Source organism: Oncorhynchus mykiss, chromosome 22, assembly GCF_057628025.1.
Source record: "Oncorhynchus mykiss isolate SJ-2025 chromosome 22, ASM5762802v1, whole genome shotgun sequence".
Lineage (NCBI taxonomy): Eukaryota > Metazoa > Chordata > Actinopteri > Salmoniformes > Salmonidae > Oncorhynchus > Oncorhynchus mykiss.
In genome coordinates this window covers 21,492,222-21,516,505 of record NC_143043.1, presented here as the reverse complement: position 1 = coordinate 21,516,505, position 24,284 = coordinate 21,492,222, and the positions used below count along the sequence as shown (strand labels likewise).

At 41.1% G+C, this 24,284-nt stretch overlaps 1 protein-coding gene across 5 annotated transcripts; it reads right to left on the bottom strand.

The window, feature by feature from the left end:
- Positions 1-819: 819 nt before the first annotated feature.
- wdr75 (WD repeat domain 75) lies at positions 820-21,579 on the bottom strand. Of its 5 annotated transcripts, none has more exons than XR_016490563.1 (20): positions 21,417-21,575; positions 17,052-17,181; positions 16,248-16,313; positions 14,644-14,743; positions 14,342-14,463; positions 14,096-14,166; positions 13,647-13,763; positions 12,018-12,106; positions 10,361-10,519; positions 8,749-8,924; positions 8,301-8,476; positions 7,949-8,107; positions 7,590-7,767; positions 6,502-6,596; positions 6,255-6,350; positions 5,846-6,015; positions 5,519-5,578; positions 5,260-5,394; positions 4,856-4,947; positions 820-1,180 (listed from the first exon to the last, which is right to left on the bottom strand). XR_016490563.1 is itself a non-coding variant. In XM_021579208.3 (20 exons), the coding sequence occupies exons 1-20, from the start codon at positions 21,500-21,502 to the stop codon at positions 961-963; spliced, it is 2,487 nt and encodes an 828-aa protein (XP_021434883.3). In that variant the 5' UTR covers positions 21,503-21,579; the 3' UTR covers positions 820-960. The 5 variants fall into 5 exon arrangements, 4 of the variants coding, with proteins under 4 accessions (XP_021434883.3, XP_021434882.3, XP_090071834.1 ...); XM_021579208.3 differs by having other exon boundaries at positions 7,590-7,764; positions 7,956-8,107; positions 21,417-21,579; XM_021579207.3 differs by having other exon boundaries at positions 7,956-8,107.
- Between the last annotated feature and the right edge of the window lie 2,705 nt (positions 21,580-24,284).

The following is a 24,284-nucleotide window of genomic DNA, read 5'->3' as shown; positions in this document are numbered from 1 at the left end:
CAGAAATTACAATAAGAAGCTTTTTAGATCTGACTTTAGAAAACACGTCAAGATTTGACTATTTTTCCTGTGTGAAGAACGCAGAATCTCGCGACCCCTAAATTTAATTAGCTAGTTATCTAAGTGAGGGTGAATCATAGTGTTAGCTTTCTGCGGCGTTTGAGAAGTCAAAGCCCTTTGGATGACTTATCTGTAGGCTAGAGGGCCAGTGCCGTCTAGATTTCCTTGTGTTTTTCTCCTCTCATTTCTCAGCCTGTCTGCTCCTCCTCCCCCACTCTTTTTTCGAGCAGGCAGGCTCGTTGCCGTAGCGACCAGTACTGTTCTTGCTTCAGACAAGCATGCCTCAACTTTGTTCATTTGAGTAATGTCTTTCGTTTACATTCGCTTGTAAAAGTCCAAACTCACAAAAGGACATTAAGTAAGTCCTACCTATACACGTATAACTTTATGATCTGGATTGCCTGTCTTTGCTATTTCATTTATTTTTGTTTGCGCTTGTTAGCATATTTAGCTAGCAGCCCCTATGGAAATGCGCTATTACTTGTGCTAATTGTATTTTTTGGCGCCCTCTTGTGTACTAAGCCGATAATACATAAATCTCGGGATGAGAGAAACGGTATGACGATACTGCCCAACTCTACTGCATGGAGACAGACATACTACATAGTGATAGTGAGATGTGCATGTATATATATATACATACACATATACACACACATACATACATACACACATACATACATACATATTTTTTTTAAGTACAGCAAAATTATTGATCTTGGGAGGGTGATGCCAAAAATGATAAGCATGATACGGCACATTTGAAAATTGAAATATTTTATTACATCAAAATACAGCCATAGGAAAACTATGACTGGGTAAAGTGTGTGTCTGTGTGTGTGTGTGTGTGTGTGTGTCTGTGTGTGTGTGTGTGTGTGTGTGTGTGGGCTTGGTAAAAGGTTAACATTCCAGGACACTACTGAGCCAGCTGTGGTCAAAATGTTTCACTCTCCTCAGTTCCCGCTCCTGGGCTTTCGTGAGAGCTGGTGCCCCCAACTCCTCACCTGGGCCCCATGCTGCCGACCCCCCCAGATCCTGCCTGGCGTCTCGGAGCTCTGCTTCCCCTTCAGAGTCCTCTTCCTCACTCTCCATTTCCTCTTCTACAGGTTCCTTTTCCTCGCTTCAGCAATTATAAAACAGCAAAACACTTGTATAAGGGAGTTGAAAGTCCCGGTCGTGAGGCCAACTAAGCAACTATTCCCAACAGTCAGCATAAAATGAAATTTCCCATAGCATTGTCAAGTTATCTGCTGAACCGAGGTGTATCAGCCTGTTTTCATGTCAAATAGTCATGTAACCATGTAACCTTATGTTTACGATCATTTAAAACAACCACCTGGGGGAATCCAAGAACTAGCCTGAATACAAATCATGGGACATTATTTTGGATCTTTTCGGTCAGCATTTGAAAAGTTCTGACGGCATATTGTTGGTTTGAAAAGAAAATCAAAGATTAACGAGAGGCTGATAGTGTTTTCAGCCTCGCTGCCAAGACTGGAGCCATCTCTCTGATCTCCCAGGCCTTTGGCAGAGTGACCCTGAGCAATGTCAACACAGACATCATGCCAAGTCGGAGTGCTGCAGACAACAACCATCCAAATAATGACTTTGCAGTATGCACATGCCTCTTCATGTCATTTTTCAGTCCACATCGACCTCTCAATGAAAGCAGACAGTTAACACTTCACAACCTTCCAAAGGAAGTCAATGGCAGTGTCCAAATACCCATACTTGCTTTCTAAATAGTAGGCAGTTTTAAATTTCAAGTTTAATAGTATGTGACATTTCGAAAAATCAACTATACTTTAAATGCCCGGATGGCATAGTCATTTTGGCTTTGACAACAGCTGATCAATAAGATATGGGGATATGCTACAGAAGTGAACAAATAGCGGGAAACAATGAAAATCAAGTATGATCTAAATGCTAGGATGTTATACTAATTTCAGATCTAGTAGAATTTGATGCAGACTTTTCCACAATGCATTGGAAGAGGTGGGCTGCGAGTGACAGGCCCTAGTTCTCTTCAAGTAGCCAAACTACAAAACTAGGCTACTTAAAATGGGAAGATGCCAAAAGCTTCTGCGGTGGAGTAAAAATAAAAAGTAGGCCAAGTAGTTTTTGTTCTCCTTAAAATTAGTATTGCATCATAGGTTGCATATTTGAAAACAGAAGTATTTTTATTTTACACATAGTGAATCTATTTTCTCACTGAAAAGTCTGTTCTCTTGGCCTTCGTCAGAGCTTTTAAACTAAATACTAAACCATCTTGATTTCTGAATGTGTCGATACTGCATTATTGATGGCATGTTACTCAGGCCTTTTGATTTGAACATATGTATTGTTTAAGTTTTGTTTGTTACCTATTTAATTAATGGATCAAGCCTGAGCAGTCATTCTGATCTCGTTCCCAATGATCAGTGGTTTAGTTGATTACGTTGCTGTCCAGCAGTTCTGAATTTGCGATGCACCTGACCGTCCATGTTTTCTGTGCAATAGCATTTTGATTTGAACATCTGAAAAGTTTGTGTGTACTAGGCTATTTGATTGAATTTATATTACACTGTTACAAAGTTGAGTCACTTAGAAATATCCTTGTTTTTGAAAGAAAGGCACATTTTTTGTCCATTAAAATAACATGAAATTGAACAGAAATACAGTGTAGACATTGTTATAGTTGTAAATTACTATTGTAGCTGGAAACGGCAGATTTTTTAATGTAATATCTACATATGCATTATCAGCAACCATCACTCCTGTGTTCCAAATGGCATGTTGTGTTAACTAATCCAAGTTTATCATTTTAAAAAGGATAGTCGATCATTATAAAACCATTTTACAATTATGTAAGCACAGCTGAAAACTGTTGTTCTGATTAAAGAAGCAATAAAACTGGCGTTCTTTAGAGTAGTTGAGTATCTGGAGCATCAGAATTTGTGGGTTCGATTACAGGCTCAAAATGGCTTAGAAACAAAGACCTTTCTTCTGAAACTCGTCAGTCTATTCTTGTTCTGAGAAATGAAGGCTATTCCATGCGAGAAATTGCCAAGAAACTGAAGATCTCATACAACGCTGTGTACTACTCCCTTCACAGAACAGTGCAAAACAGGCTCTAACCAGAATAGAAAGAGGAGTGGGAGGCCCCGGTGTACAACTGAGCAAGAGGACAAGTACATTAGAGTGTCTAGTTTGAGAAACAGACCTCACAAGTCCTCAACTGGCAGCTTCATTAAATAGTACACGCTAAACACCAGTCTCAAGTGAAGAGGCGACTCTGGGATGCTGGCCTTCTAGGCAGAGCTGCAAAGAAAAAGCCATATCTCAGACTGGCCAATACAAAGAAAAGATTGAGATGGGCAAAAGAACAGACACTGGACAGAGGAAGAGTATTATTATTATTTTTTACAAAGTGTTATGGACAGAAAAATCTAAGTTTGAGATGTTCGGATCACAAAGAAGAACATTCGTGAGATGCAGAAAAAAATGACAATGCTGGAGGAGTGCTTGACGCCATCTGTCAAGCATGATGGAGGCAATGTGATGGTCTGGGGATGCTTTGGTGGTGGTAAAGTGGGAGATTTGTACAGGGTAAAAGTTATCTTAAAGGCTATCACTCCATTTTGGAGTGGTCAGCACAGTCACCGGATCTCAACCCTATTGAGCTGTTGTGGGAGTAGCTTGACTGTATGGTACGCTGTATGGTACACCATCAAGCCAAACCAACTTGTGGTAAGTGCTTTAGGAAGCATGTGGTGAAATCTTCAGATTACCTCAACAAATTGACAACTAGAATGCCAAAGGTCTGCAAGGATGTAATTGCTGCAAATGGAGGGTTCCTTGACAAAAACACATTTTGAAGGACACAATAATTTAATTAAAAATCATTATTTATAACCTTATCAACGTCTTGACTATATTTCCTATTCATTTTGCAACTCATTTCATGGAAAACAAGGACATTTCTAAGTGACCCCAAACTTTTGAACGGTAGTGTATGTTGCAGCACTTTGGTTTCGCTAATAAATATGTTGAAATGGAATCAAAATAATATTTTTCTGTCTTCAGTCCTAGGATAGATCTAATTATAAGCAGCCTGAGTAGGCCTATAACGCAATTCCTATACTATTCAGAGTTTAGAGAAATTAATCAAGTTGGAAATTAGCTATTTTCATGCTGGTTAATTCGATGCATGTTTGTCCCACCCCACCTACTCAGCCAATCAGGAACCGCTACTGTGTTGCACCCGGGGCATACTTTTTTACTAACCGGTACGTGCTAAATAGTATGTGGCGAAGAGCAAATGGTGCAGTCTGTAGTACACTAGTATGGGTATTCGGACACGGCCAGTGTGTGGTGGCCTGCACAACTCCAGTTCTTGAACCGGATGCGCTGGATTCAATTCTGGCCTTGTAGTTGGGATTAAGACAAACCAGGTGGTCAAATTTCATTTGATGTGGCTTCCTCGCCTTGTCTCCATCTGCACTGATGTGTCAGAGCAAGACTGGTGAAAGAGTCCGCTAGGGTGCAAGGCCATCATCACAATACTGCTTTGACCTTAATAGTTTTCAGGCCAATATAGCTTAACCTATTTATTATGATTCTATGTCAATTGTAATGTATAATTTAAAAAAATATCAGAATTCAGACCTCAATAGTAGAGGCATAGACAGAGGGTGGCCAAAATCTATATGCGGTCCTGAGTCGGAAGCCACGACCGCTACACCAGACTGGCACGATGTCTTTTTTTCATTTTCTTGTCTGGGACAATTAAGTAACTACTAGTTACTGGACTCACCTGGCAGAAGAGCTGGAGATGAGCAGGGAGCGTACGAACATAGAGCAGAGGAACGAGGCTGAAGGCAGGACGTGGGCTGGGGTGTATAGCAGCTGAGGGGGAGAGAGGAATGAGTTATGAGGAGCTCCTGATGCTTATTTCTCCCCCCCTAGGAACCTGGTCTAACTTTCTAATACAATCTAGAAATATTTGTAGACCAATGTCTTAGCTAGCATCTAAAGTGAACTCAGTATATTTAGTAGTTCACAACATGGAAGTATACAAGTACTTGGCATATGCACTATTTAAGCTAAACATGAACTTTGAGGGACAACACTACAGAACGTAGAAACACTAGCTTATTTACAAGTCCGCAAATAAATGGTCAGTGGCCCTTGCATGAATGCGCGTGCGCACATACACACCTCCTTGATGGCAATGGAACCCTGTGGTAGCTGAATCCTTTCTGCCATGGGATTGGTCAGCGCTTCTTGCTGCTGCCTGTGTTTCCCTAGCAACAGATAGAACGGCGTCACGGCAACACTGTCGTCCACCAGGAGCTGAAAAACACCCCAAAAACAAATACAGTCAGGACTTCAATAGAGAATGCTATAGATGTAATCTATTCCTGTAACACGTTGACAACATGTTTCGCAACTGCTTTGTAACAAAGTGAGATTGTACCAGTTTACTAGACGCCAACAGTCTGTCCTCCTCAGTCTTAGTGCTAAACGTCATCAAATCCTACAATGGAGAGAGGATGTCAGACAGAACTCTGTGGTTAGTTACCTGCCAGTGGAATAAGAAGTAAAACCCACACATGCGCCATCACCTCAGATGAACAGGTTCTTTACTTTCAATGTCATTTAGTAGTTTGGGGGATCTTGTATTCAAGGTTTGAATTGGAACAGAACATGTGGTGTGTCCAGTCCTTTAACCTATTAGGGGTGATAAAGGAAAGGAGACAAGGAATCCATGAGTCTGGAGACAGTCTGTGTATTATATATTCACCATGTGTTGGGTGAGGAAGTAGAGTTGGGATCTGTTGAGCCACTGAGCGTGCTCCTCGCAGCTCTCCAGCATCTGGTCGCGCGGGGCAAAGACGGCACGCTGTACCTTGCCCGTGCACAAGGCCTTCTGGGAGTAGAGGGGCCGCGGCTCGCCGGGCTTGAACACAAACACTGGTGGGAGGAGAGGGCATTGATGAGTGAAGCCCATATTACCTATTTTATGTTTAGTTGGTGTTGCCATACCACACAGCCCAAGGACCCAAAGTTTAGCTAGTTGCACACATGTAACATGGCAGGTTCCCCTAGGTATTCTATAATATGTACATTAGTCTTGTCATATGGTAGACCCAGCCAAGACTAAATCTAAATGAGCAAAGACAAAGAGTCCTGTTGGAGCTAGAACCACTCACAGTCGGAGCAGCCAGACTGACTGCAGAAGGCAGCCATGTTCTCAGACAGTGGGTCAGCCTGGAGCAGGCTCACATCCACGGGGGTACTCCACTCCACTGATTGAGAGAAGGGAAGAGAGAGAAACGTAGGAAGTAGGAAAACAAACATCAGGTCTATGGATTGAACAGATTTTATTTTAGGTTGTGGTCATGTTGCTTATAGGACAATTGCACATAGGCCCACGCACGCCAGAGACGTCTGTCTTACGTGAGCAGGTGAGGAGGTTCCAGCAACAGAGTTGGTTCTTGGTGCTGGTCCCCAACAGGTACTTGGAACAGCTTAACCTTCCAAAACAAAGGTCCCTGGTGGATCATAAAAAGTCTCATTTTTCAAACCCATTCACCATTCATGACCATACCACAACCCACTCACAGGATTAGTGGCAAGGACCTTTTCCACACCAGAGCTACAACAACAAATACAGTCATCTGAAATGATTTCTGTTCAGAGCACAAGCAGACGTCAAAGAGAAAATCTATAGGAGGCGGTTACACAAGGGGGTGTGGGCAGCTGGAATAACAGTGCGGAGGCCCAGTGCTCGACTTCCAAAGCCATTTCTGTACCAGCAAGTGTCTACATTACTCAGAGCACATATGAGGCAGAGCTAGCCCTATACATTACATCCTCATTTAGGTGGAGGAAGTGAAAGGATGAAGAGTGATGTATAGTTGACTCTTGGGACCATTGTGAATAACAGCACTAAAACCAGGGCATGCAAATGGAAGTAAAAAGGAACACATTTAAATTGGGAATCGTAAATGACACAGCACTGCAACAGTTAACATTGATCACGAGATCATAGGCAGCAGCTAGGCAGCTCTGGCATGCAATTGAGTAAGACTCAACACCAAATACTAGTTTTCTGCACTCGCTGACCTAAGGAAGGGGGAGTTGACTTGGCAAATATTGTTGTAGAGGCTCCCTCAATGTTGCAGAGCAGGTTCTGTCTCCCAAGTTGATGTGGCTGGCCAATATCACCTGTTTTTTTTGTATGTTCCCGATCTGTTGCCATAAAGTACACTCGCTTTGTGCCAGTGAAGTCAAATATTACAGACTTATCTACCACGGAGGGTAGAATCTAAGTTCATATCATGAGTCATAGCTGCTAGTTTAAAAAGCCATCTTGTTTGTTGATAGACAGCCATATCTGCTAACATACACGTTTTTTTGTTAGGAAAGTTGTTGAAATGTCTGCTCGTTTGAATGGTCATGCATGTTTGTGTATACTTGTATAACTGTGTGAAGTTGTTTAAGTGTGTCTGTCTGTTTATAGGTGTGTGCGAGTGAGCTCTAACCTGATGGCCCCTGGGGGCTGGGACAGGGTGGTAAGCAGCTCCCAGGAAGGGCTCCATACAGTCACCACTTCCTGGAAACCGACAGCCAATAGGGAGCCGTCGGCCGAGAAGCAGCAGCAGCCAGGCTTAAGGTGGTGGTACCCGCCCACAAAGTCACATGACCAGGAGGCGCCCTCTGCTGGTAGTCAGCGGCATAGAGAGAAAGGAAAAGCCGAGGAAAATATTAGAGCGTCAATGTGATTTAGCTCATCATCAATACCTTGATTAGCCAAATCATGTGTCAGGGAACAATAACTAGCAGGTCTCCAGGACCAAAATGGAAGAACATCAGGCCCTCAGGCTCAGTGATAGAAAATAACCATTTACCCTTGGTGTCCGAGTGGTCTGCCAGCAGCCAGGCTTTGAAGTGGCCGTCGAAGCTGATGGTCACCAGCATGGTGATCTCTGGTGAGGGGCTGAAGCACATGGCTATAATCTGGTCCTCGTGGGGGGCTGTGACTGTAGTGTTCAGCATAAAACTACAGAGGGGGTAGAAGGAAGGGTGGAGATTGAGTATATATAGTGTTTGCTTAAGTATGTGGACACCCCTTCAAATTAGTGAATTTGGCTATTTCAGCCACACCCGTTGCTGACATGTGTATAAAATCGAGATATGAAGACATGTATAACAACATGTAACCAGGCTGGCTATGGTGTGCAAACAAATAGTACCTCTGAGTTTGCTCATCGTACGCCCAAAGCTTCAAATTGATTTCTAACTCAGAGCCTTTTTGCGTCCTCTCCTCCACCGTAGCAAGCCAGTCGCCGCGGGTGTCGAACGCCGCCTTGACCACTTCAAACTGGTCCAGACCCTCTTCGTGGATGTACTCCTGCTGTACTATGTCCAACTGAAGGTAGAAGAGAAATAGTCAATCCATTTTCATCAGCTTGATTGGTCAATAAGAGTTCATTCAGTTATCAAACAGTTTATTTTGAGTTCATGACAAAAGAGCAAAGCCAGACCTCCAAGACTCAGGCCATCATTCTAGTCATTCTATGTCTAATAGTCACATGACATCAAAGTTCAAGAACCTTCCTCGGTAGCTCCCTGGGCCAAGTTAACAAGGACAGTGTTTGGTGTTCTTCATTGTCAGCTCCAGGCAATAAAATCTGTGCTTACATTGTAGAGTAGCTTGTCGCGATGGAGAGAGTAGAACTGCAAGTGGCCTGGTTTCCCGTTGAGCACCAAGGCTTTACTACGCGGGTCGATCGTCAGGTCTGTCCGCACACCCTCGCCCTTGACCAGCCCCTGGATGATGGCCGACACTTTAACACAGCTCTGGATGATAGTGATTTCTTGACGGGCAAAATAGGGAGAGAAAAAAGATGGATCAGGCCTATAGATTAAACTCCGTGACAACGTCCAAAAGCCCTTAGTTGTTTGACACAACATACAGTGGGGTCCAAAATGATTGGATCCCTTGATAAAGATTAGCAAAAAAAATAGAAAAATAAATAATACAAATACTGAGCTATATTGTATGCGCAATTTTTTGTTGTTGAAATTATATTATTTAATACTAACACAATTGCTCAGAGAAAGATTTTGTTTAACAAGTAATTTAATTTATTTTTTATTATTCTTTACCCCAGCACTCTCCCCTGGCGAAGACAACGGGATAGATTGGTTCAAAAACACATTGGGAGGGATCTTAGACCAATCTGCCATTCAGAATCCTTCCAGATCCTCGATATGTGTTGTCTGCTCTTATAAACTTCCCTTGTGAATTCAAACCACAGGTTTTCAATGAGGTTCTGTGAGGAGACAGATGACCATTGCAAAATGTTGATTCTGTGGTCAATTAACCATTTCTTTGTGGATTTTGGGATGTGCTCTTGTGGTTATTGTCTTGCTGAAAGATCCACGTGTGGCCAAGTTTCAGCCTTCTGGACAAAATGTTCTGGTACTTGGTAAAGTTCATGATGCTGTTTGACCTTAACTCATTTGATACCAGAAAATCCTCCAGTGAAAAAGCTGAAATTCTGATGATTCACCACCATATTTTACAGTAGGTATGTGGTTCTTCTCTGATTATGCATCTTTCTTTCAATGCAAAACCCACCAGAGGTGTGCGTGGCCAAAGAGCTCTATTTTCATGTCATCTGACCATAGCACTGGTTCCAAATCCAAGTACCAATGCAGTTTACAATGTGTTCTTCTCATAAAACGTTTTAGAAAAAGTCTGGGTCGTTATCCTTGCAAGGGGAATATTGAACAGGGGATACAATCATTTTGACCCCTATCTTTGAGATGTATTTATTTATTACTTGTTAAACAAAATCTCTTTCTCTGAGCAATTGTTTTAGTATAAAATAATAAAAACAATGGTGCATACAATATAGCTCAGAATTACTTTGGAACACAAGCATTTTGCTACACCCGCAATAATAAGTTTGTGTGACCAATACAATACGATTTGATTTATTTGTTTATATACAGTATTTTTTTGCTCATCTTTATCAAATGTTGGACCCCACTGTACATGGTGATGTCAGCACCAGCCATTGCTAAGATAAAATACTATATGCTACTTGGGAATCTGCTGTCCCTTTCAAGAGTGAGACTGAGGACCCTGAACAGTTTTAAGCATCTTTCCTTAAAGTAATCACTGAAATCCGCTACATAGCAGTTACCATTCCAGTCATGTCAGATCAGTGATTACTTCAAGGGAGGGAGGCAAGATGGAGGAACGAACCATGAAATTATTGTAACAGGTTGCAACAGTCCTTACTGTTGTCAGAGTGAGAGGTGCAGAACAATGAACCGTCAGGTGACACGGCAATGTGTGTGATTGCGCCGCCCAGGCGCGGCAGGAAGTCCTTCTGGTTCTCTTGTGTGTAATGCCACTGGACCAGCACCGATTCTATCCCCCCGCTTAGCAGGTTGGTGCCTACAGAAAAGAAGCGGAGACAAAGGCCTGGTCAGAATGCTTCCATCATGAACCAGAAAAACAGTTGGCATAGAGCAGGGGTGGCATTAGCCAGACAGACAATCAGAAAATCAGAGTTTCAAACCATTTCACCTGCATTTTATATTGAAAGTCAACTGTGTTTATTTGCTTAAATAGAATGATCAGTGGCATGCAACTATAGTTTCTCTTCACATTAATGCAACACATTCTGCAAAAAATAGCTGTGTTTTCATCAGATAACAGAAGTGCAAAATTATTTGGCCAAGTAAATTAGCTTAGAATGAAAAAGCAAGGTATTTTTTCCAAAAACAATGCATTGCCATCAGATTTCTCATGTTTATCATAGAAAGAATGTAGCCAGCTAAATGTCCTAATGTTTTTCTTGAAGTTCATCGAGGATCATTTTGATAAAGAAGGACTGAGAAGCTCAGTTCTGGTGACTTTTATAAAGAGGACATTTTACTCCAAAATGAAAGAAAATAAAGTTATGCTGACAACATCTAAAATATAATTTCCACTTTCAGAAATGAGCCCAATAACATATTGGTAAAAATGTTTAAATAATTTTGACATATTGGACCATGCATGGTCTATCAGATGTAAGCATTATCACCTGTAGCCCAATTGATTCAGCATAATGGCTATAACATTTACATAGGCTGAAACATGGGGTTTGTCCATCTGCATTTACCCCATTGGACACAACATCCTGATTATTGGTGTTATTCATAATTAATATTTTATTATAAATAATTGTTCACTTTCAGGCATTTCTATTACAAAGTTCATCATTGCCTAAAAGATGCCATTGTCCACTTTGAGCTGTTGCGCAGCTGCTCCTAAACCATGATTGAAAACTTCAGTTGTAACTACATCTGTAAAATGATGTCACTCGTGCCCCCGGAGTAAAGAAATAAAATGGTAGCAATTTAATTATTTTTTATAACAAAGGTCAAATACGCTTTCATAATACATTTACCAAAACGGCTTTCAATCAACAATTTATGTGAACTGATTCCTTGTCAGAACACGTTTCCCTCCCCATGGCTCTCGCAACTTGAATGCGCCTCAAGAGGAATATTTACATGGCAAGCCGACTAGGTAAATAGGTAAAACTATTCTGATTTTGTTTTAATAAGACTACATGGCAAAAATAATAGCACTGGAAAGTTGCATCCCGACCCGAGTGACAAAGTAGAGGCTTTGAATTACTTTGTCAGCAGTAGGCTACCACTGCTTGAGTTGAGTGCCACAGTAGTGCGCATTATAGCCTATTTAATTCCCTTCATCTGGACAATCAGTGTCAGCAACAATCATGCATGTCAGTTCAGTGCACACAGTTTAACAGAGAAAATAAAATATTTGGGAATATATTTCATATAACAGACATGCTTCTCTACACGATAAATGTAGTGTGATCAAAGATGATTTGTATAGGTATAATTCTAAAGTTATAGGGTCAGGGGTTATAGGTTACCTTCAGGGGTGAATTGCAGTGTGTTGACTGCGCCGTGGTGCCAGTGTAGGGTGGAGTATGTGTACTCCTTTTTCTGGTTGAAGTTTCTCCTATGAAGACAGAGAAAGAACATTGAGTGATGCCAATCCAGTGTTTCCCCTAAATTTGGTCTTAACTTCTTATGGCTGGGGGGCAGTATTGAGTAGCTTGGATGAATAAGTTGCAAAGTAAATGGCCTGCTCCTCAGTCTCAGTTGCTAATATATGCATATTATTATTCATATTGGATAGAAAACTCTAAAGTTTCTAAAACTGTTTGAATGATGTTTGTGAGTATAACAGAACTCATATGGCAGGCAAAATCCTGAGGAGAAATCAAAACATGAAGTGAGAAATCTGAGCTTTGTATGTATTCAGAGTCCCCAATGAAATCCCCTTGAGATATTAATGATGATGCACTGCCTAGGGGTTCCACTAGATGTCAACCATCTATAGAAATTTGAATGAGACTTCTACGGTGTTGTGGGAGTGAATGAGTACAGAATCTATCAGGTGTCTAGCAGTCAGCCATTTTCTGATCACACTTATTCTTCATGGTATCCATTTGCGTTCCATTGCTCATGAAGACACAAAGGAATACTCCGGTTGGAACTGTATTGAAGCTATATGTTAAAAACATCCTAATGATTGATTCTGTACTTAGTTTGAAATGTTTCTTTGACCTGTAATATAACTTTGAAGTTTTTGTCCGATGTAACACTGACCAGAATGAGCGTTTGGATATGTATACCAAACGCACTAACAAAATAAGGTATTTGGACATAAATAACGGACATTATCGAACAAAACAAACATTTATTGTGGACCTAGAATTTCTGGAGTGCTTTCTGATGTAGATCATCAAAGGTAAGGGAATATTTATCATGTAATTTCTTGTTTATGGGGACCCCATCATTTCGGCTATTGTGACTTTTCCTTCTGAGCGCCGTCTCAGATTATTGCATGGGTTTATTTTTCCGTAAAGTTTTTTTTAAATCTGACACAGCGGTTGCATTAAGGAGAGGTATATCTATAATTCCATGTGTATAACTTGTATTATCATCTACATTTATGATGAGTATTTCTGTTGAATGATGTGGCTATGCAAAATCACTGGATGATTTTGGAACTAGTGAATGTAACCCGCCAATGTAAACTCATATTTTGATAAATATGAACTTTATCAAACAAAACATACATGTATTGTGTAACATGAAGTCCTATGAGTGTCATCTGAAGATGATCAAAGGTTAGTGATTAATTTTATCTCTATTTGTGGTTTTTGTGACTCTGGCAGGAAAATCTTTTGCTGGAAAAATGGCTGTGTTTTTCTGTGGCTATGTGGTGACCTAACATCGTTTGTGGTGCTTTTGCTGTAAAGCATATTTGAAATCAGACACTGTGGTGGGATTAACAACAAGATTAACTTTAAAATGGTATGAGATGTGTGTGTTTGAGGAATTTTAATTATGAGATTTTTGTTTTGAAATTGGCGCCCTGCACTTTCACTGGCAGTTGTCATATCGATCCCGTTAACGGGATTGCAGCCATAAGAAGTTTTAATTGAGGCCATGTATGGTCATGGACGCAATGTTCTTCCGGCATCACTCACCACAGGCGAATTTTGCCGTCCTCGTGACCTGTGGCGATACAGTCCTCTTTAGGGTGGCACGAGACACAGGTGAAGGCATTCTTAGCCCCTTTCTTATTCCCCGGCTTGAGGAAAAACCTGTGAGGCACAGAAACAGACAATACAGTTGAATGAGTGCTATGACTGGTGATGACCAATGTTTAGTTGGGCAATGTCAAATCCCCATAAAATACTGTAATGTAATCAACCCTGTTTCCAGACGAGGGGGTTGCTCAAAACAATCGAGAGGGCTGGCTGAACTCCCCCACTCCTGACCACAGACAAGCAGAAAGGCCACTCATCCAACAGACAGGACTGCCGTTCAGCGTGTTTGGACTCGTATTGCACAAACACTAGCCAGAAAGACATTAACATTCATGCTTACAGTCCTTGAAGGGGACAGCCTCCTGACAGGGCAGAATGTTGTTTACCTGTGAGACTTCTGATTCTTGAAGAAAAACACCTCAAGCTGTAAACCTTTGACGGCAGCAATGTATTCACCCTGTTAGATTGGAGGAATAAACAAGCTTTTCACATATTGGAGGTGGTAATAAAAAAAACTAAAACCTCTCACTTAACAATACAATGGCAAACTATGACAAGTGACCCAAGAGTAAGTTGTTTGCTGCCAGAGACTTGTTTGCTACTGAAGTTCCAGGTAGGCCTACTACACGTACCTTTCTGCCAAAGGAGGCAGCCCCAGAGGGGCTGACATCACACAGGACGGCCGAGAGCTCTCGCGCCTCCACTTCCTGGTCCCCACTTAAGGGCAGATGAACAGCCACCAGCTGGAACAGCTCTAAAGACACACACACACCACATCAGAGATCACCCTCCTCCACATTCTGCACTATTATGTTGACCAATTACAAAATAAATCACTTGTGACTTGAAAGAACACTGACTGACTGCAAAAAGGCCCTATATAGGCATTTAAGGACAATTGATGTGCAAATGCCAACCTCTGATTTGTACTTACCAGAGCTTTTGTCATTTGCCATTGGGACGACGACAAACACAACTCCTCCATGATTTTCAGAGACGTATATGGAGTAGATGGGGTACCCAATAATGAAGGTCTGAAAAGTATTATAGTAACGTGATTTATAAATACAGAACCAATCAAAAGTTGACAAACCTACTCATTCCGGGGTTTCTTTATTTGTACTATTTTCTACATTGTAGAAAAATGGTGAAGATATCAAAACTAGGAAATAAACACATGGAATCTTGTAGTAAACAAGTGTTAAATTCAAATATATTTTTATATTTGATTCTTCAAAGTAGCCACCCTTTGCCTTGACAGCTTTGCACACTTGGCATTCTCGCAAACATTCTAGTCAACTGGAATGCATTTAAAATTACAGGTGTGCCTTGTTAAAAGTTGATTTGTGGAATTTCTTTCCTTCTTAATGTGTTTGACCCAATCAGTTGTGTTGTGACATGGTAGGGGTGGTATACAGATATTGGCCCTATTTGGTAAAAGACCAAGTCCATATTATGACAAGAACAGCTCAAATAAGCAAAGAGTTCAACGTCAAACGACAGTCCGTCATTACTTTAAAGACATGAAGGTCAGTCAATCTGGAAAATTAAGAACTTTGAACGTTTCTTCAAGTGCAGTCGCAAAAACCATCAATTGCCACGAGGAAACTGTCTCTCATGAGGACGGCCACAGGAAAGGAAGACCAAGAGTTATCTCTGCTGCAGAGGATAAGTTCATTAGTTACCAGCCTCAAATCACAGCCCAAATAAATGCTTCAGAGTTCAAGCAACAGACACGTCAACAACAACTGTTCAGAGGAGACTGCGTAAATCAGGCCTTCATGGTCAAATTGCTGCAAAGAAACCACTACTGAAGGACACCAATAAGAAGATACTTTATTGGGCAAAGAAATGCGAGCAATGCACATTAATTAGACTGGTGGAAATTTGTCCTTTGGTCTGGAGTCCAAATTGGAGATTTTTGGTTCCAATCACCTTGTCTTTGTGAGACGAAGAGTACGTGAACGGATGATCTCCGTATGTGTGGTTCTCATCGTGAATCATGGAGGTGTGATGTGTGGGGGTGCTTTGCTGATGACACGGTCTGTGATTTATTTACAATTCAAGGCACACTTAACCAGCCTGGCTACCACAGCATTCTGCAGCGATACACCATCCCATCTGATTTGCGCTTAGTGGGACTATCATTTATTTTTCAACAGGACAATGACCCAACACACCTCCAGGCTGTGTAAGGGCTATTTGACGGAGTGCTGCATCAGATGACCTGACCTCCACAATCACCTGAGCTCAACCCAATTGAGATGTTTTGGGATGAATTGCACCTTTCCAGGGGAAGCTGGTTGAGAGAATGCCAAGTCTGTGCAAAGCCGTCACCAAGGCAGCTTATTGGTTATTACATGATTCCGTGTGTGTTATTTCATAGTTTTGATATCTTTACTCTTATTTTTCAAAGTAGAAAATAGTGAAAATGAAGAAAAACCCTTGAACGAGTAAGTGTGCTTTGACGAGTACTGTACATATAGCAAAAAAGGAAGCAGCGATCGCAAATGATCTTGGCAAAGAGTGCGGCTGTACCTTGATGAGGATGCCATCTGTGAAGTCCCACAATCGGACAGTGCCATCTGCTGAGCACGAGTATACCTGCAGGAGAGTGCAACAATGTCACGTCTACACACAAAACACTGCAATGAACAAAAATTCCTCAGAGACACCAAACCATAGGAGCAACAACAAACCATTCTTTCGACAAACATACTGATTGCAGACACGTATGTAGCTACTGTATTTATAGCTACCAGATATCTGATAACTATGTCTCCATACTGGGCGTTACAGGAAAGCCCCCTACAAGATGTCGCCATACATTTTTCAACTTAACTATTCTTGGTGATACTTTTTTGACCGAAATCAAGAACAAAGAAAGTATCTTAGAAGTGTGTGTGTCAGTTGCAGGTCATTCTACAAAAACAAAGAAAGATATTAAATCTAAGGTTTGCACCAAGTGAGGTGTTCTCTTGCCATTTTAGCTGCCAGACATCTTGCATTTTCCAACATCTTTGCAAGAACTGTAGAAGTAGATGAGTGTCACACTGCGCAGCCAAAACAAAGATCTACACACATGCTAGAGGGACATCTCACTCGGTAAAAAAACAAGATTACATTGCAAAAATAGTAGCACCGCTTTCGCTGTTTTTTTTTTGTTGGTAGAACCACCTACAACTGGACACAGACATTAAAAGATACTTTCTTCGTTCTTGAGTCAGTGAAAAAAGTATTGCCAAGGACGGCTAGTTAAAGTTTATGGCTTTCCTGTAACGCCCAGTATGGAAAGTTCACACATATCGGGCACACAAACTGGTAGCTACTGTATTTACAAACCTGCAGGTGGTTTGAAGGGTTGCGGACAATGCCTGACACCAGGTCTGTGTGTCCCTGCAAATCATGGACGCATTCCTCGGAGCTGGAACTGTACACTTTCACTGACTCCCCCGAGGCACACAAGAGGAACCTGGTGAAAAGGACCAGAAAGACATCAGTTTACAGACTACGGTTATTCCCGATTCAACGTAGACACCCGACTGTTTATTATGATTAGCTAACTAGCTAGCTAAATACCAAAAACAGGTCTAGCTAGCTTACGATACCGGTAAGGTGCTTTTAGCAACTCGGGTGTATTTACATACAATTGTAGCAACGCTAGTGTATTGGGTTGCACAAAAACAGAAATACAATTCTGGGAAGCCAGAAGTTCCAGTTCCATTTCAACCTACTATGTCCGGTGGCCATGGCGGGTTGGTCATTATGACGGGAGGGAATTTGAGACACATTATCTAAAAGATCGTATTATTAAACAGACTTTCCAAACGTGGGTCTGTTGTAGACAAAAAGGGATAACTTTTGGGGGACTTTTATTTTGACATGAGGTAAGCAGAGAGGAAGTGGGTCCCTTAAGTGTTTTCAAACATGGGCCCTTTCAGACAATTTTTGTGAACTCAGTGAGGTTAGCTTTATTTTTGTGCAGTGTGAACACTCCAAGGGAACCCAGACCCCTCAAAAGAGCCCCGAAGCGAACCAAAACAATCTCAAGAGGTGGTCTAAGTTCGAGTCGCTTGAAGTCTGTGTTTGGTTCCCTTTTTTAGGGCAATATGAACCCAAATCTCGCCATGTTCGCTTGTCATTATTCCCGCACCATACACTAGACTACTGCAATACAGTTTCCTCTTCCATAACCTCAAACATTGGTGCCACAAAAGAGATACGATGATGTTCAGGTTCACGGAAAAAACATGTGCTGTTTTTGGACACTGGCTAGAGATTGTCAAGGATGCACATGCAAAACTAAATACTTATATTTGCATGTTTTGACACGATGTTCAGATTACTTGTTTGCAATATGATCTATAAGCTAAGAGCTTCATAAGCCATTTATTCGATTGTGGGGTTTGAATAGTGTAAGATGACAACATATTTGGTCAATCTTAAAGGGGCAGTAGCCTTCATCGGGTGTACAATTTTCAATTACATTATGTAATCTAGTTATCCTTTTGCCATTTATTCTGTTACCAATAGTATTTACATGTTAATATTATATTCAGATTATAATTATTATGTCTCATAGTTTAACAAAATGCAAATGTATTAGCTTCCAAAATGTGATTAGGTATATCTAGCTGTCCGAAAACACATTCTGATAAAATGTCTCGTCCTGCACTTTGTAAAAACCCAGACTGTGGGCCAGCCAGAGTGCATTGAGTGAATGTTGCAAAAATACCTTGGTTCCTTTCTAAACATAGCAATGTGAATGCAGAAGGGTTTCGGACCACAAAATAGGTAGAGTGAACTGGCAAAAAAATATAAAAAAATAAACAGAGTGTAGTCCCCATTCAAAGGGAACAGTTATTCTCCTTTCTTTTCTTCACCGGAGCTCACTTTAAAGAGGACTGAGATGACTGAAAACACCATAAGTTGAAATGGAATTGTATTTCAATTCTGGCTTCCCAGGGACTGTTTTTGTGCAACCCAATACAATTGAAAGCAATGCCAGTGTATTTAAATAAACGTTAATGTTGCACCCTTGTTGCTTAATTAAAGCACCTAGCTAGTTACCGGTATGTGTAACATTACATTTTGGATCAGTGGACTGCCTAGTTAGTTAATATATACTGAACAAAAATATAAGAACGCACCATGTAAAGTGTTGGTCCCATGTTTCATGAACTGAAATAAAAGAACCCAGCAATTTTCCCATACGCACAAAAAGCTTCTAATTTTGTGCACAAATTTGCTTACATCCCTTTTAGTGATAATTTCTTCCTTGCCAAGATAATCAATCCACCTGACAGGTGTGGCATATCAAAAAGCAGATAAAACAGCATAATCATTAATTACACAGGTGCACCTTGTGCTGGGGACAATAAAAGGCCACTAAAATTAGCAGTTGTCACAACACAATGACACATATTTCTGAAGTTGAGGGAGTGTGCAATTGGCATGCTGACTGCAGGAATGTTCTTTTGCCAGAGAATTGAATGTTCCTTTCTCTACCATAAGCGGCCTACAATCTTGTTTTAGAGAATTTGGCAGTACGTCCAACCAGTCTCACAACCGCAGACCAAGTATAACCATGCCAGCCCAGGAACTCCACATCCGGCTTCTTCACCTGCGGGATCGTTTGAGACCAGCCATCCGGACAGCTGATGAAACTGTGGGTTTGCACAACCGAATAATTTCGGCAGAAACTGTCAGAAACCGTCTCAAGGAAGCTTCTCTGTGTGCCTGTCGTCCTCACCAGGGTCTTGACCTGACTGCAGTTCGGCATCCTAAACGACTTCAGTGGGCCAATGCTTACCTTCGATGGCCACTGGCATTCTGGAGAAGTGTGCTCTTCAAAGATGAATCCGAGTTTGAACTGAACTGGGCAAATGGCAGACAGTGTGTAATGGAATCGTGTGGGCGAGTGGTTCGCCCAATGTGGGAAGTGGGCTTATGGTATGGGCAGGCATAAGCTATGGACAATGAATACTATTGCATTTTATCGATGGCAATTTGAATGCAGAAATAACGTGACGAGATCCACTGTCGTGCCACTCATCCCCCATCATCACCTCATGTTTTAGCATGATAACGCACTGCCCCATGTCGCAAGGATCTGTACACAATTCCTGGAAGCTGAAAATGTCCCCGTTCTTCCATGGCCTGGAAACTTATCAGACATGTCACCCATTGAGCACAATTGGGATGCTCTGGATCAATGTGTATGACAGCGTGTTCCAGTTCCTGACAATATTCAGCAACTTCGCACAGCCATTGAAGAGGGGGACAACAATCCACAACCAAGAGCCTGATCAACTCTATGCAAAGGCGATGTGGGGTGCCGCATAAGGCAAATAGCGGTCACACCAGAAACGGACTGGTTTTGTGATCCATGCCCCTACCAGGTAAGGTATCTGTGACCAACAGATGCATATCTGTATTCCCAGTTATGTGAAATCCATAGATTAGGGCCTAATGAATTTATTTAAAATTACAGATTTTCTTATAAATAGCAACTCAGTAAAATCTTTGAAATTGTTGCCTGTTGCATTTTAATTTTTGTTCTGCACAGTGCTGTAATGTACTTAAAAATTGTACTACTACTTAAGTCAATTTTCTTTAGGAATCCAAAATAATGTACTTACTTCATACAATTTCTGACATTTTGAATGCTTAGCAGGACAGGAAAATGGTCATCCCTACTCTCCACTGATTTGGTGACTCACTAAACACACATGCTTCATTTCTAAATATATGGTTCCGTCTGGTTTCCTTAATATAAGGAATTTGAAATTATTTATAAGTTTATTATAAGTATATTTTATCCAATTACATTTTTGATACTTAAGTATATTTAAAACCAAATACTTTTAGACTATCACTCTAGTATTTTACTGGGTGACTAACTTGAGTAAAATAAAATATACCTTAATAGAAAATTACTCAGTCATGTATGACTGGGGCGGCAGGGTAGCCTAGAGCGTTGGACTAGTAACCGGAAGGTTGCGAGTTCAAACCCCCGAGCTGACAAGGTACAAATCTGTCGTTCTGCCCCTGAACAGGCAGTTAACCCACTGTTCCCAGGCCGTCATTGAAAATAAGAATTTGTTCTTAACTGACTTGCCTGGTTAAATAAAGGTAAAATAAAAAAAAATTAAAAAAAATGACAATTGGGTACTTTTTCCACCACTGTGTATACGCCAATGAGCAATAACTTTTACCCAACGCGACTTAGCTACGATTATGCTTGCTTCGTCCCCACAAAGTATCGTTCCTAGAGATACTGAATATACCGCTGTTAAGTGGAAACGTTATTTTCGTTTGAGTTGGTTGATCAAGGACGCAAGACAACGTACCGAAGCTTCTGCAACGAGTCGTCTGTATAAACAATGGTTTGATGCGGGACGAAGCAATGGCCATGCAGGTATACATTTTACGTATGGGTGCTCCCGGGAATCGAACCCATAATTATTGCGTTGCAAGCGCCATGCTGTACCAACTGAGCTATAGGACCACAGACGACAATAGCCAATGTTACGTTTCTCTCAAGATTAGAATACTTGTGTTGTAGCTATACAGTACCACGTTAGCTAACGTGCTACTAGCTAACCACAGCAGCTAGCCAGGGCTACAGTTTGCATCCATGCCATACTTGTGACATACAGTTCATTCAGGTTTAGCTCATGTCAGCTGCAATGTACACACACGTACCTGGAATCATTTGTAATAACTGGCTCCCTGAAGTTTATTTTGCTGCCACCAAGGTGAACCACGCGTATTTCTGCGTGAGCCACCATCTTTTCGAATTTCAACTATGAACCTTCCCCTCTGACCCAACAACACATGGCATGCGTCTGTCCTTGTTCATTCAAAACTGGTTCGAAGTCGCCCTCAAGCGTTCTTCTCAAATTACTGCATTTGATTTGTTATTTTTATTTCTTTAAATGATTTAACCTTATTTAACTAGCCAAGTCAGATAAGAACACATTCTTATTTACAATGTTATGTATTGTTCATCATTGTTGTCGGCTGTTGTTTACTTATTTATTTGTCTCATCACATTATTATACAAAAAAACAGAAACGTAGCTAATACACCAGTATTTATTGTTTCGAGTGGTCTTTTTAGTGGTATGGGGATCCAGTATTGCGTCGCTGATCGCATTGATTGACAGATCATCCCTGAAGTTGTTTTATTACGTAAAAGTTCATTCACATTATGACGTTGCCTGTGTTACCGTATAAAATGCGATAGCTTATCTCTTTGGTAATCACTTGGTAAAGTTTTACATGATGGGAACACAGGCTCCAGGCATAGACTTTAACCATGGAGGATAATAAGGTAAGCCTATGAATTGCTAACAGAGAAGCCCTGTGCAGTGGTGCAGGAACCGCTGTTCCGTCTTTTTTTAAATGCTGCGGCAGGAACCACAGGGTATACAGGACATATCGATAAGGGTGCCGTAAGTAGTGGCAGCTGGGTGGCGGTGTGGGCTAACGTTAATGTGCCGCTAATATTATAATTTTTAATATTGTAAACAAATATATGCATTATAATAACCTATGGGACTTGTTATACATAAAATATGAGCCTTGCAAAGATAACAGCCGTAGGCGAGTTTTTACCTAAATTATAATAATAATAGGTGACTCCATAACGTGTCTAGCTCAAACAGTGCAGTAATATCTAACAAGTAATATCTAACAATACACACAATCTAAAGTAAAGGAATGGAATTCATAATATATACATATTTGGATGAGCAATGTCAGAGAAGCATAGACTAAGATACAGTAGAATGGGAAGGATACAGTAAATACATATGAGATGAGTAATGCAAAATATGTAAGTAAACAGTCAGGGAGGGAGCAGGTCTCGAACCCTCAACCTTCTAGCCCGAAGTCCAGCGTGCTATCGACTGTGCCCCAAAAGCATGCTCAAGTGGCACATTCGATATCTGCGCTTATAAACCCAGGGTCGTTACAATATGTAAACATTATTAAAGTGAATAGTGTTCCATTGTTAAAGTGGCCAGTGATTTCAAGTATCTGTATATAGGGCAGCAGCCTCTAAGGCGCCAGTGATGGCAATTTAACAGTCTGATGGCCATGAGATAGAAGCTGTTTTTCCGCCTCTCTTCTGGATGATAGCGGGGTGAACAGGCAGTGTGCTCGGGTGGTTGTTGCCCTTGATTATATTTTTGGCTTTCCTGTGACATCGGGTGCTGTAGGTGTCCTGGAGTGCAGGTAGCTTGCCCCCGGTGATGCGTTGGTTGGGCTGATTTACTAGGCTGTCCGCACCAACCTCTGTTGTGCCATGCAATCGTGGGCAATGCTTTTACCATACCAAGCAGTGATGCAGCCAGTCAAGATGCTCCTAATTGTACAACTGTAAAACTTTTTGAGGATTTGAGGACCCATGCCTAGGGCTGTGGCGGTCATGAAATTTTGTCAGCTGGTGATTGTCAAGCAAATAACTGCCGGTCTCACAGTAACTGACCGTTAATTAACATAAACACATTTTGTATCTCCTTGCTTCCACTCATAGCCTACAAACCACTGATGCAGACCTTTGGAACATCTACATATTAAAAAGTCTAATAAATCCATGTAACATAGCCTACACCATCACAATAAATCCAGTCTAAAATGTAGTCTATTTCAGAAGAACAGAATAACATACTCTGACTTGTCCTTATGTTAGAGCCTGATCTGGCTATGCCATATGGCTACACTAGTTCATTTAGCAGACAAGATTTGGTTAGAATTCCATGGCATTATTTTATATTATTTTATAGTATGAAGAATACAATTGAACATTGCTGAATAAAATAAAATGTTTTCTCCAAACGATTTGAGGGAGTGCGCATATGTGGCTATTCTGTGTTTAGCAGTTAACAAAGAAATAGGTACTCCTTTATGCTTAATTTAGAGTTATTTATGTAACTTTAGTTGTGATACAAACGTTGGGCAATCCATTTGGATTTTAAATACATTCTAAGGCTGTATGATGTGACTGATATTATGATTTGAAAAAAGTCGCATGAAAGGCATGAGCTCTGCTTTATTTTTTTTGCTCAGGCTGCACACTATTATTCACAATTTGACAAGCACTTGATAATACCTCAAATTACCCAGCGACATCCCCTTTGTGTGACCATAATGCCCCCTAAAAAAATCCATGCTTTTTGCGGCCAGTGTCCATTGTGTCCTTGAGCTGAATATAATAATTATAATTCCCTTCTCCACCGGAGCCACTGCCTGTTTATCATCCAGAAGAGAGACGGAAAGCACCTCTCACTCATATGGCTCTCTCAGATAGCTCAATTCTCATTAGCCATGCGATAGATCCCAAAATGAATACAACCGTTAGCAAAAATGAATTTACCATGGCTAAGGGCTGTATCCAGGCACTTTGCGTTTCGGCTTGCTTCAGAACAGCCCTTAGCCGTGGTAAAATGGCCATATAGCACACAATAGTGCCTTATTGCGTAATTATAAACCAGGCAGTTTGGGTCCTGGATGCTTATTTGCTGAAACAGCATTTCAGCCATGTGTATGTATATATGACAATATACCA